At 42.4% G+C, this 14,700-nt stretch overlaps 1 protein-coding gene across 4 annotated transcripts in view; it reads right to left on the bottom strand.

The window, feature by feature from the left end:
- RAPGEF4 (Rap guanine nucleotide exchange factor 4) overlaps positions 1 to 14,700 on the bottom strand; it is a 311,598-nt gene that overhangs the window by 249,688 nt on the left and 47,210 nt on the right. For all 4 annotated transcript variants that reach the window (XR_009009047.1, XM_057551327.1, XM_057551325.1 and 1 more), the window contains 2 exons: positions 4,211 to 4,353; positions 1,475 to 1,563 (listed from right to left, as the gene is read on the bottom strand). Coding sequence is in view for 2 of the 4 variants with exons in the window: in XM_057551325.1 (XP_057407308.1) it covers positions 1,475 to 1,563; positions 4,211 to 4,353 (232 nt within the window). In the remaining 2 variants the exon portion in view is untranslated. The remainder of the gene's footprint in view (positions 1 to 1,474; positions 1,564 to 4,210; positions 4,354 to 14,700) is intronic.

The raw sequence follows: 14,700 nt of genomic DNA, 5'->3' as shown, positions 1-14,700 counted from the left end.
TAAGTGCTTAGAACACTGCCTAGCACATAACAAACATCCAAGAATTGCTAGCTGTCCTCAGTCCCACTGGGAAACGGAGGCAGCTTACAAGAATCAAAACCCACCTCCCCCGTTGGGCTGCTCTGAAATCCAAGAGGAAACTGGCCCTGTGAGAGAGGGGAGAGGGACAGTACCATTGAGGCTAGCGGGCACAGATTCCAGGCAGTTTCTCATGGAACTTTTGATGCACTGGTGCATAGAAAAGGTACATTATTGGTTAAGTAGAACTTGGGCACTGGCCTGAGACCCTAAGCCTCCATAACAATGGGTGGAACGCAGGCACCTATACTCCAAACTCCAAATGTCCACTTACCAACCATCCGCTTGTTAGATGGTAACTGCCCACAACTCCAACACACACACAAGTGCCTACAAAATTTAAACCTCAAGTTGAGTACGTCATGAACGTTTCTCACATTCAAAGTGTGCCACATCTGGAGAAGGCTCAGAAGCACTGTCTTAAACATGGTACTTGGCTGGAGACTATTTGTCCCTTTAACTGATTCTTTGATGTTTCTTGATATTTCTTTCTGATTTTGTAGTTAGCCAATCCTCTTCCTTCAGTTTTTATCTGAATCCTGAATATGTGAATATAAACTTGGAACGTTCTCATATGAAGCTTGACGGTAGCCCCTAGAGGGGTGTCCTTTTGAGATGAGAGGTTCTTGGCTCTCAATAGGAAAAGGTTCTGTACATTTAGGCCACATGGAATAATGACGGAGCAAAAGTCACTGCAGATAGGAAAGGAGACTCTGGGTCCAATTTTAAATTCACAAATATTATGGGGTGGAGGGCAAGTAGAATATGAGTTTTATCTACTAGGATGCCAAGCTCCTCAGAGGTGACTAATTAAGATAAAGGAAGCCAGTGCTGCACTTTAGAAAAAAAAAGTATTATTGGCCCTCCCACATTTGACAAGTTGAGGTAGAGAAAAAGTGAGGGATATTTGGGGGACTGCATCGACCACGTTTCCCCTGCATTGCTGGAGCTCTTAAAAGGCTGACAAGGGGATCACTTCTAGGATGGAGAAAAGTCAGGAAACCAGATGGAAGAGGATCTAAGGACAAACCTCGGAAGACTTGCTTCTCCTTCCCCTTTGCTCACATTTCACCTTACGTAACTGAAGTTTCTCACTGCAGTGGGCTTGTTTGCATTTTCCAAATAGACAGCAAGCTCCTGGAGAACAGCCCATGTGCTCCTGCATTTCATGTTCCCACACCTGGCGCCATACCCAAATCATGGAAGACATTCACTATATATGTTTCTTGAGGAACTTAATAAAGGAATCCAACACATACTTGCTGAACTCCTTACTGTGGGAAAGAGGAAGTGGCTTGGAAAACGTAATTTTGATGGCATACAAGACAGAGGGATAATGTATCGTTTAAAGGTAATAACTCTTACTTTAAGACAAAAAAAGAATAAGGTATCTTACCTGGTGACTGCTGGTCTCAGAAACTTTAACATCCAAAGACCCTGCCAGGACAGCATACCAGTTGGTTCCGATATCACCCTGGCGAAATACTGGAAAAGAAACAACCATGTAAGTAGACCAAATATAAGTTGGTTTTACCACTGATAGTTTCTCACTGGTTATTGTGAGCCTAACTTGGACCTAGATGAGCTTACCAACTTTCCTCTATCTGTTCCCACCAGAACATGCCATAATTTTCTTTCCCTCTTCTATCAACAAAGCTATATCCTATTTATTCAACGTTCCATGAAGTAGAACTCTATTAAACAGAACTCTTTCATATTTACAGAGCAGCAATAAGGGATGATAAGCCTAAATGCTGTAAGATCCTTTGAATGTAAGAAGAACTGACTGGTATTCTCTGTAATTTATCTTAAATATACTTCACTGTATTGTGATTCTTGGAAAATTATTACTCTAGATGGGGTACATGTTAATAAGACTATGGGACTCAACAAAACTAGCTCACCACCCCCATTTCCCAAATCTATTTATATTAAAAGCAACATGCTTTCTAGAATAGAATGTCTCCTTTTAAGCTAACCAATGGCTAAGAAAAATAAAATCTGTTTTAAAATTTTTAACTACTGTACTTGCATTGTCCATTTTCTTGTTTATTTTATAAATTCACTGCTTTTAGGCATTATGAGTTAACTACTCTTTGGAAATGATTCTCATCAGAAATTTCTGAACTTAATTTTGCTTTACTTTTGTCATCTCAGAGAGAAAACATTTAGTTATTTAAAGAGAACCTTAGTTCTCCTATCCATGTTAAGACCAGTAGTTTGGAAAGTCATTCTGAAACACTGGTTCAAAAATCTCATACAAACCCAACTATCCTTTTAAATATCCTAGCTAAATAACTAGATGGAATGATCTGATATTTTAAAATTCTTTTCACAGAGTCAGAAGTCAAGTGGCTCAATGAAAAATCACATGACAACTCAGTGGGACAGTTAAGTTCTGGCAAGGCTAGTGCTCACTGCATAAGAGGAAGCTTCTGGGAGCCATAATTAATGATGACAAGCTGTTCTAAACTCTCTGACTGAGACATGCTGTGGAAAGGCAAGAACAACAATAGCATCCTACCAAGTGCAATGATAAGCTTAAGATGGGGGATTGCTGAGTTTATAGCTGGCCTCTCGAGTAACTCTGCTATCCCTAGCCTTTGTAAGGGATTTATTTTAGAGTTAGGGCTTTGACTTTCATGAACTTCTTGGCCCCCAAAGACATTATCATTTGCCAATCAAATTCACATTACACATCATAGAAGATTCATTTTGAAAATGGCCTTAAGAAATAGAAAACAGGGTCTCATCTCTAAAAGAATGAAGTTCCCGCTATCAGTAAGAATAAAAATATTGGATTGAAAACAATATGTATGGATGATTTTTTAAATAGAAGTATGACTATGTTTTTGCATGTGTGCATGTGGGAAAACATCTTGAAGAACATACACAAAGTGTGAATATCAATCTCTGGATTTGGGGATTGTAGGTGATTTTTATTGTGTCTTCTAAATTTTCTACAATGATGTTGTGACAGATCCTGATAGGTTACCACTCAGAATCATGCCCTCCCTTCCTCCTATTTAACTGAACATGGATTTTATACAAGTTCCCACCCTACTCTAAAGGGCCAAATTCTAAGAACGTATTTCTTCCTTAGCTCTACTGGGATAACCATGATTGGTCTAAATCAGCCATGGTGATTCCATGATCTCTGCCAGTGATTGGTTTAAAGATGGGCACATGATGCAATTCTGGCCAATGAAACAATACAGGAAGTCTGCTGGGGGATTCTGAAAAAGAGACAAGAAATAGTCCTTCAGCAGGAATGTTTTGTATCAGCACACGATGCCTCCAACTGCCGTAGTTAGTTGTATTAGAACCATTTGGGACAAATCTGAGTACAAATGCCAACACCTGAGGATGCATAGCAAAAACAAATAAACCAACAAAAAAGATGGGAGGAACCTGAGACCTTAATAATGTCATTGAGCCACTAAATCAACCAACCCTGAAGCCATCCTACCTCAGGACTGCTTATACATGAGTAATTGATTTTCCCTCCTTGTGTGAGTTATTATTCAAGCCAGCTGGATGGGAGTTTTCTGTTACTGCAGTATAAAGTATCCCAACAGATGGAATAGCACTACTTTTTTAATGAGAAAATACTTGTTTTTTTTTTTTAATGCAGCTGTCACCCTATCATTTTACTTTCCCTACCCCTTTGGTCACATCTGGAATAGACATTATCACTGAGGTTAATTCGAAACATTACTATTGTAAAATCAGCTATGCTTTAATTTTTAAAATTACTATTATCATTAGTTAAGAGACCTTTTATCTTATTTAATATCCTGCTGGCTCTCATATTTCTTGGGTTACAGAAAATAATTATATATTAGAATTTCTAAGGAGACTGCTGAATGTATAAATCAGTACATCCTTCCAGCTCCATCTGGAAAGTAGGCTGCCCTGGAAGAACCATTTACATGCTGTGGATGAAGGAGTTAAGGAAATGCCTACATGGAACCGAATAAATAAAGGAGAGGGAAATGTCAACCTCATATCTTTGACTGAAGCTCAAATATCTGGCACATAGATACCCCATTTGCTATCCATCCCCACAGGGTAACCACAAATGAGCACAAACTTATACATGAAAACACACCACTGGAGTTGCATTTCTTACATGTTATTCCTTTTTCCAGATTCTCATAATAACCACATAAACAAATCTGATGAAGGAGATTTGGGTGAAATTTCTCAAAAGCTTTAACTTCTTTCAGCCGTGTGAAGATTATATCCACATCTTCACTGGATCGTTCTAATGGTCTATAAAGGGGAGAAAAGGCACAAGGCTATATCAGAAAGAACTTACTTGAGTCAACATGCATTATTCTAACTATATTCAAATTTTTGCAAATATACCAATTGCAAGTATTTTACTGCAAATATTTATCCCCCTATAACAATTATAAATATTTCCAGGCCTTTGTCAACTGTTCACCTTAAATCACAAATACTGCAGATGGTGTGATATTGTGATTTACAATAAAAAATATAAAATAGTAAGAAATAAGAAATTGTTCACTGTTCCTTGCACAGAGCTCCTAAAACTCTTGTAATTTCTTATATGAGAGCCACAGGGGCCTCTTCAGTTATAATATTTGGCCTCTTGTCCTCAGTTCCTGAAATGCTTAAGAGCCATAAAGGTGAAATGGGTGTCAAGCCCCTTTCCACCACAACCAAGTTTATGTTAATGAGGGGACTTCTGGAAAACTCCTAGGTAACCTAAGGATGGAGACTGGCTGCCTGGAGAACCACTCATGTGATTAGAGGGTTGGAACTTTCAGCCGCACCCCTTGACGTGGGGGTGAAGGGGCTGGAAATTGAGTTCAGTCACCAATGGCCAATCAATTTCATCAAGCATGCCTAAGTAATGAAGACTCCATAAAAATCTCTGAACAACGGGGTTCAGAGAGCTTCTGGGTTGGTGAACACTTGGAAATGTGGGGACAGTGGCACTGGGAGGGGGCGTAGAAGCTCCATGCCCCTTCCCATACTTTGCCTGTACACCTCTTCCATCTGGCTGTTCCCAAGCTATACCCTTTCATAGTAAATCTAGCAAGTAATTGTTTTCCTGAGTTCCATGAACTGCTCTAGCAAATTCATCGAACTCAAAGAGGGGTTTGTGGAAACCTCCAATTTATAGCCAGTCAGTCGGAAGCACAGATAACAACTTGGACTTGCAGCTGACATCTGAAGTTGCATGTGTGTGTGGGCGGGGAGCAGTTTTGTGGGACCGAGCCCTTAACCTGTGGGATCTGATGTCATCTCCAGGTAGACAGTGTCAGAATTGAGTTGAATTTTAGGACAGCCACCTGGTGTCACAGAATTGCGTAATGTGTGGAAAACCCACACACCTGGTATCAGAAGTGTAGGGAGTATGGTAGTAGCATGAGGGTAAAGGAAACACAGGAGGAGTTTTCCTTTACAGATGGCTACACTTACTCAAAATTGAGGTCCCAAACACAAATGCCTGCCGGGGCCTATTAGGTAAAGTAAATGATTGTACAAAGAGCCAAATATAAGGAAAAAAATCTCTCCTATAAAAAAACAGTGGTAAAAGCAAAGACAAATTGCAAACTGCAGAGGTGGGACTGTCTACAGGGAGGAGGCCTTATTGGCTATTTTCCTTATCACTGGTTTTCTGTGGAAACACGGGGCCAGACGCCACGTATTTCAGTTGTTCAGGGAAAGATATCTAGAAGTTTGTTCACATTTCTTAAACATTGTGTGGGCCACACACAAAACATCTATGGACTAGATCCAACTTGTTGACCATCGTTTTGTATTCTCTGGATTAAGACGAACCAGAGAACTAAACAAAAATGGGATAGTTTTACAGATTATATAAACTATTTTCTTTCTTTTCTTGGAGTCGTTTTCCAGGTCTATTTGTTCTTTGATAGATATGTCACGTTATACAGAAAATATTCACCTCCTAAGTGCCCCAGAACATTCTGGGATCAGAGGAAATGAGGAGGGCCAGGATGTGCCTGAGACAGGTAATTCTCACCAGATTCCCACGTGTTCCCTGACATTTACCAGCTTCCTTTGTAGCTATGTTGGAGCCATGTTCTGGCCAGTGGACTGTGGACAAACCTAGCACGCATCACTTCTGAGGTGAAACTGTTAAGAGCCAGGGGTGTCTCCCATCTCTCTCTTCCTCAGCCACAACTCTGCAGTGTGTGATGGGTTATTGTGTCCCTCTCCCAAAATATGCTAAAGCCCTAATACCCGGTACCCATGAGTGTGACCTTTTTTGGAAATAGGGTCTTCGCAGATGTAATCAAATTAGGATGAAGTCACACTGGATTAGAGTGGGCCATAATCCAAGGACTGGTGTCCTTACAAAAAGGAGGAAATTTGGAAACAGACACAGGGAAGATGGCCAGGTGAAGGCGGAGGCAGAGGCAGGAGTGACGCATCTCTAAGCCAAGAAACACCAAGGATTGATGGCAGCCACCAGAAGCTGGAAGGAGACAAGGAAGGATACTCCTGAGAGCCTTCACGGGGGCTTGGCCCTGACGACACCTTGATTTTGGACTTCTAGCCTCCAGAATCATAAGAGAACACATTTCTGTTGTTTTATCCCACCTAGTTTGTGGTCTCTTGTTTCAGTAGCCCTAGGAAACTGATGAGAAGGCAGGTGCTTCAGATGCTACAGCCGCAAGGTGGAGACTTTGTCTAAGTGACAAATAAACCGCCACTGTGTGAAGCCCCAAAATTTTGGTTGGGGGAGGGGGAGTGTTGTTAATACAGCATCACCTAGACTAACATAGAGGTCAGGACTACATGTGCCAGAGTCCAAGGAACTTGGGACATTATCAGAGGAAGACAGATCCCACCATGAGAGATGCACATTTTTGGAGGACATGAGCAGGTGACCTGTCACTAAGGGGAAGACCTAAGACAGCTTTCATGAGTTTAATTGAGAGGCTCTTCCCCCACCCCCGTCACACTTTCAGGCCCAAGATAACTAGATTCGAAGAATCTGCTTACAACCTCGGCGAGCCTCCCAATTAACCTCTACTCAAAGGGCCTGAGTTCTGCTTCCCAGGGAAGAGGGAGGAAAATCCTGATGCATTAGTGCCAGTTTATGAGATGACCAAGTGTCCGGAAGAGCTGAGAGCTTTGCAGGCTTACCAGGGAAGGTACGGCACACTGGGCACAGGGCCTCTTTCCACCTCTTGTCCCTTTGGAAGGGCCTTATCAACTCCCTACCAGAAGCCATGTTCTCAAAAGTCAAGGGGCTCTGAAACAGGTGCTAGAATTTCAGCAGTTAATAAAGGGGTGCAGACAACTTTCAATGAGAGTCTTTGAGGGTCCGGTGGGAAAGCATTTCCCAAGCAGTGAAGGTGCAGTGGCTGGCAGAGCTACCCTTGAAAGCTCTAGCCAGCAGAGCGCACTTCATGGGAAGCAGTGTTGGCACGAGCAGGGGTAACACCCAGCCACAGCAAGCAGCCGTGTGAACCCCATGGGGCTCCGCTACAGAAGCGCTGGCGCTAGCCTGCAGGCCCAAAGCAATGGCAACATTTAAGTCAACCAGAGGGGGGATCACAAGGACCAGATGAGCTGGAAATTGGCTGAACATTGATATGGTGGATTCTACTTAGTTACACAGGAAAAGAGATAGAGATTAGAATCCATCTTCCATCAGGAAGGAAAGCAGCATCCCATCTTGTTTATTCTCCCCAGAGCATGTTCCATATTAGGAAGGCAGACCAGGGCGGCCTAAAAACATTTTTGGCCCAACACTCTCCAGAAGAAACTGAAAGCAGCAGAAAAAAAGAACACTTACATACTTCCATACAGACCAAAACAAGCACAAAAGTACTTCAAGATTCATAACCAGATTGTGTGAGGCCAAGTGACGAAAGACAGAGTTAATTTGAGATAACCAGGACAAGCATGAAACCTCTCTTCCTGAGATTTTCTGTGGGCACCCCAAAATTAGGTCCTAATAATTGTCTCCCCCATTGTTTAAACATTTAGGCCACAGAAACTATGAAAAGCAATGTTTTCTCTGTCATTCATGGAGTGGGGAAAATTCCATTCAGCTATTAATGGACATCTTTACCAACCCACCTCTGTAACCTACCACAGGTGATAATCCTTCTGTTGCCCCACTTCTCTTGGGAATCTATAATCTCCTAATGCCACATACATTCTCCTCTCTGCAGAGGTCATGCCTGGTACTTCCTTCATAGATCCCATGGTACTCAGTAGAGGGCCAAGCACACAAGAAGTCCTTGGATGCGACGTTCTACAGCGACCTCAAACTGGACTCACCTTCTCTCCGACATCTGCCACTGCACCTGCACTCCTCATTGCCATGCATGGAGCAGGCTCGTCCTCTCTCACCATGTCCAGGTAATTCTACCAACTCAGTGTCTCTCAAATCCATCGCCACTTCTTAACCCCTCCAGCCATGGCCTCATTTGAGTGTGAATGAAGGGCACGTGAAACATGTACTGGGCTAGCAAGCTGAATGGCATGGCAGCCCTTGCCTAGGAAGCTGGAGAACTTGGGTTCCATCTAATAGTCAGCAGAAGTATTTGAAGCAGGGCAGTGGCATGATTGGATGTACATTTTGGAAAGATCACCTTGACTGCAAGTAAAGGCAGGTGGGAGAGAGTAAAGACCAACAGCTAAGAGACCAGTCAGGAAGCTCTTGCAGTATTTCAAAATGATGATGCAGGTTTCTCTAATTATAGCTCACTCTAGGCTCCTTTCCTTAATAACTGCTTACATCTGGTCCCCTAAGTAAAAGTTCCAAGTTCAGAGAAGTTATTTTCCTTAGCCAGGGCCTATGTTTTAAATCACTTTTTCTAAAAACTTCACATTTAAAACATGTTCAAACAGCAGGAGAAAGAATCATTTACAAAAGAAGACACTGTGGTAGGCAGGATCCTAGGGTGATCCCAATGACCCACATCCTATATAATCCCCTTAAGGGTAGGCAGAAGCTCTAATTTACTTTTACTCAATAGAATATGGCAAAAGTGTAGAGATATCACTCCCATGATATGTTACAATATAAAGCAAAGTTAAAGAGTTTTGCAGATATAATTAAGGTCCCTAACCAATTGACTTTAAGTTAATCACAAGGAAGATTTTTCCCAAGTGGGCCTGACCTAATCAAGCAAGTCCTTTAAAAGAGGGTAGAAGAAGTAGGAGATTCTTTCTTTTTTTTTCAATTTAAAAAAAAATTATTTATTTATTTTTGGTTGCATTGGGTCTTCGCTGCTGCATGCAGGCTTTCTCTAGTTGCATTGAGTAGGGGCTACTCTTCATTGTGGTGCGCGGTCTTCTCATCGCGGTGGCTTCTCTTGTTGCGGAGCACAGGCTCTAGGCATGCGGGCTTCAGTAGTTGTGGCATGCAGGCTCAGTAGTTGTGGCTCGAGGGCTCTAGAGAGCAGGCTCAGTAGTTGTGGCACACGGGCTTAGTTGCTCCGTGGCATGTGGGATCTTCCCAGACCAGGGAATCGAACCCATGTCCCCTGCATTGGCAGGCGGATTCTTAACCACTGCGCCACCAAGGAAGTCCCAAAGTAGGAGATTCTTTTGCTGGCCTTGAAGAAGGAAGCTGCCATGTAGCAAAAGGGCTACGTGGCAAGGAATATAAGAGGTCCCTGGCTGACAGCCAGCAAGAAAACAGGGACCTCAGTCCTACAACTGCAAGGAACTGAATTCTACCAACAACCAAGTGAGCTCAAAAGAGGTCCCCAAGTCCAGATAGGGACACAGCCCAGTCAGCACCTTGATTTCAGCAGAGAATGCAGACAAGCATGCCTAGGCTCCTGCCCCACAGATTTGATGAGGTAATAAAGGTGTGATGTTCTGGGTCACTAGGTTGTGGTGATTTGTTACACAGCAATAGAAAACTAATACAGATACAACGTCTTTTCTCACCCTGACTCAGTTCCTTATGACCAGCTTAGGGTTCACTTCCTTCACAGAGCTTTTCCTTACAACGTTCTCATCCTTCTCTGAAGTCCAATTGATATCATTTCTTTTTGGAATCTTATCACATTATTTTACTCCTTCACACGTCATGCATGCAACTTCTGTCTTCTTGGAGATACCATCATTCTTCTATCCATTCATTTGGTGAATACTATTTGGATCTTATTTTTTATTAACTACTGAATCACTGTTTTCCTGCTTTGTTTTGTTTTTTCTTCTCATGGTTCTTTAGCTCTTCAGGATGAATTTTACTGTCCGTCATTGAAAACTGTCTAAATCAGACAGCAAGGTCAGACAGAGGTTAACCCATCTAAGTTAAAAAGGCACAAACTAAAAACATTGTCGATAAAATAAAATCCTTTTAAGTACTATATAAATTGTAATAGTAAATAATGCCTATTAGCATTACAAAAAAGATAATTTTATTAGAATGTGTTTATGATTTTGAAAGGAGTGGTTTTAACAACTTATTTATAACTTTATCACATCTACCTTTCAAATTAATGGCACTCAAATAAACAAGACAACTTTGCAATATGAATTATCAAAATCTATGGAATTTTAAATAACTCTCTACCAAACACATCCTTTCATGAATACACATTCATTTTCTTTATCCATTCAGTAAACTATTGCTTTCCTACCTTACATTAAATACCTTTCCCTGGAAGAACAGAGGTGAGCAACACGCCAACCCTACCCACCGGGAGCTCACAATCCAGTGGGGAAGGGAGCCACATAACCAAAATTAGAATACTGTATGGTAAGTACTGTAACATGGGTACCCACAATGTTCTGGGCTGCACCTTGTTTTACTACAAAGAAGGCAAACATGGAAACTACCAAAGTCAGGTGTACGAGGGATAGCAAAGGTTCTGGATTCCAGGTGCTGCCCACATGTATTATGAAATGTGAAAATTTAATGTGCTCTTAAATCTTAATTCAGTCAACTCGGGATTATCTAGGGACTAATTAACCAGTTTCTGGATTAGTCAGAGCACGAAATAATAACACATAGGCATCTGTGGGGAAAAATGTACAATAACCATAAAATCAGCAAAACATCTCTTCTTAGATGACTTCTGTTGTTTGACTATATGATAATCTATATGCAAATCCTCTGCCGTGAGGTGGGCCCCGCCCTCACCAATCTGCTGAGTAAGCCCCCCCTCCTCCCCTCACCTCCCACAGAATCTCTGGGGGATCTTTCAGGACAGTGGATCCCAACACCCAGCAGTCAGACCTGGGGGAGGCATGCAGGAAGTAGATGAAGAGGGAAAGGAAAGGAGGGAAGGGAGGCAAAGTGCTCTCTGCCCAGCTGCCTTCCCATAGTCGTGAACAGAAGGCTCATCCAAGAAATGGACAATTACAGGCTGTAACCGTACCGTCATCTTGTGGGAATGTACATAATGCTTAATTTCCTCAACTACTTCACTTGTATTTTTTCTAAATTTCCAGATGTCTTCTGAAGATCAGTAAATGTATTTCAGAACACTGGGTGTAAGGCTAAATGAATACATTTGCATTAAAATGACTTTTTGGTTTGTTTTGTCTCCTTGTGCTTTAACAGTAACTTAGGGTTATAAAGAGCTAGTCCCCACTCCTAATAAACTGTTAAGTCCGAGAAAATACATGGGAGCTTTATAAATTATAAAGGGCTACAGAAGCTATTCTTGTTATGAGTACCATCAGCTTCATCATCATCGTTAGCCACAAAGACCTTTTAAAAGAAGTATCTGATGAAAGCAATGAATAAAGTGCTTAAAAACATATATTAGAATTCTCTTGTATTTTTGGAAGGGTTTATAGATAGGTGTGCATGTATATTTTTCTCTCTCTATTATAACAACAGTAAGATCTCAAACAATACGTACTTGATAATCTCGTCCTTTTCATAACACTATTAACTTTTTTAAAGGCTTTGAAATGTTCATCACACAGCCCTGTTAAATGAAGCAGGTATTCTGAACCCTATTTTTCCAGCAAAAACATTTTACACAGAGGCTAGGTAAGTATTAGTGTGCTAAAATCATGTGTGTATAATGCCAATGATGACATGGATATATCAAAAGTCTTTGAAACTCAAGATGTTTACCACTTATCATGTTATTTTAATTATATGATTATTAACCACTTAGAATACTGAAATGTTGACTCTTTACTAATTACAAATTTTCCCAACAACGTCAACAAAATTCAGAAAGAAGGTGTTGAAAATGCATTCATTCAATCTGCATGTCTGTATGAGAGAAGAAAGCACTCGGGTGATACAAAGAGCATGGTTCCTGCACTGAGGAAGTTCAAACTGAGTTAGGGAGAATTGTACACATACAGCAATTATCAAGGTGAAATGTAGTAAGAAGTGCAATTAAAATAGGAAAGAAGGAAATATGAATTCAGAAGAAAAACAGATATCGCTGATGGATGCAAGTTCTACAAAGACTTCATGAAGGCACTAATGTAAATTCTTCCTAAAATCAGTTCTTTCTTGTTTCTCTTTTTACGTCTATAGTACCACCATTGTTGCGTCATTTATTCCTAAAAAATGTGGTGTGTCAGTAGGGCTCCTCTCCCTAGAGACCTGTTCTATTGACTTTTCTCCCTGTGAGTTTCTTACCCACCAACCTCCTAACACACACACACACAGATACACACATGCATATCCATATGTACAGAGATGTATACACACAGATGCATACACACGTATGTACAAACACATATACAAACACACACATACACACGCATAAAGATTTTTTGTTGACCAAACTGTAGTCAGACTCCTGAACCTTTTCCTAGACCCATCTGTGTACTTCTTTGTAAAATGCAGTTTTAGCAAGAACCTTGCTAAAAAGTCAGTTTAACCAGAACCTCCCCCGCTCCCAATATCTGACCACCCTCCATATCCGATTGGGTTTCTCATCCTCCGCCATCCCCCAGACGATATCGGATCACCCTTGTCTTCAGCAAGAATCCCGTCGGGCCAATTTAGCCAGAATCCTCCTTACCCTTGATGTTTCCTCTCAGTAATTTTCTAGCCACTGACTTCCTCCCACCCCCACACCTTGCTCCTTGGCTGTAAATTGCCACTTGCCCATGCTGTGTTCGGAGTTGAGCCCAATCTCTCTCCCCTCCTGTAAACTCCTATGGCGGTGGTCCCTATGCCTGACTCAATGGCCCTGAATAAAGTCTGCTTACTACGTTTAACAAGGCTGAGTGTCTTTTTTTTTTTTTAATATAAATTTATTTATTTATTTTTGGCTGCGTTGGGTCTCCGTTGCTGCTCGGGGTCTTGCTCTAGTTGCAGCGAGCGGGGGTTACTGTTCATTGCGGTGCGTGGGCTTCTCATTGCAGTGGTTTCTCTTGTTGCAGAGCACGGGCTCTAGGCATGCAGGATTCAGTAGCTGCAGCACACAGTCTCAGTAGTTGTGGTGGCACGTGGGCTCCGTAGTTGTGGCTCGTGGGCTCTAGAGTGCAGGCTCAGTAGTTGTGGTGCACGGGCTTAGTTGCTCCGCGGCATGTGGGATCTTCCTGGACCAGGGCTCGAACCCGTGTCCCCTGCACTGGAAGGCGGATTCCCAACCACAGCATCAGCGTCTTTTCCTTTAACGTCACACACACACCCAGCCACCCCCACACGCACAGAAGCGCACCCCTCAACTCAACCAACTGCCAAAATTCTATCTCGTCTATTGATTCTGCCCATGTTCAGGGTGACTCTCAGAAAAAAAATCCCCTTGATGGACCCCAGGTGCAACTGCAGCTTTGTATCCTCACAGCTGAGACTGTCACAAGGCACACCGTGACCTCTGTGACCCTTGCAAAATATGGCCTGCATGTCAGCCACCAGGGAGCAGAACGTGTTAAGTCTGCACATTCCTGGCCTTATGTCTCCCTATTTAGAAATCATGCCCACTTGCTTTTATGTCTCTATAAAAGAGTGAAGAGAAAACGGCCCCCCAGGGTCCCAAATGAGATAAGAGAGTTGTGACTGGAGGTCACCAGGGGCCACCATTTTGGCCCTGAGCAGAGCAACAGGAGGAGTCAGAATACTTCCACCTCTCTTTTGCAGGTGACCAGTGTGTCATCTGTCCTACCAAGAGAGCTATGCCAGCTCTGGGGCCCAGGGCTCTTTGGACCGTTGAAAAAGCCTGTCTTCAGGCCGAGGTCAGGACCAGCCTTGCTAATATCTAAATAAGGCTGATCCTGGGGCTTCCCTGATGGTGCAGTGGTTATGAATCTGCCTGACAATGCAGGGACACAGGTTCGAGCCCTGGTCCGGCAAGATCCCACATGCCGTGGAGCAACTAAGGCCGTGCGCCACAACTACTGAGCCTGAGCTCTAGAGCCTGTGAGCCACAACTACTGAGCCTGTGCATCACAACTGCTGAAGCCTGCGTGCCTGGAGCCTGTGCTCCGCAACAAAAGAAGCCACCGCAACGAGACGCCCATGCACCACAATGAAGAGTAGCCCCTGCTCGCTGCAACTAGAGAAAGCACGCGTGCAGCAATGAAGACCCAGTGCAGCCAAAAATAAATAAATGAAATTTATTAAAAAAAAAAAAAAAGGCTGATCCTGCATTTATTAGTGAAAAGAGAGAGGGAAACCTTTTGACCAGACTCAGGGTGCTGTAATTTGTCTTATTACAA

The sequence above is a fragment of the Balaenoptera acutorostrata genome, chromosome 8, assembly GCF_949987535.1.
Source record: "Balaenoptera acutorostrata chromosome 8, mBalAcu1.1, whole genome shotgun sequence".
NCBI lineage: Eukaryota > Metazoa > Chordata > Mammalia > Artiodactyla > Balaenopteridae > Balaenoptera > Balaenoptera acutorostrata.
Note: the sequence above shows the minus strand (reverse complement) of the source record. Positions and strands in the feature narration are given on the sequence as shown.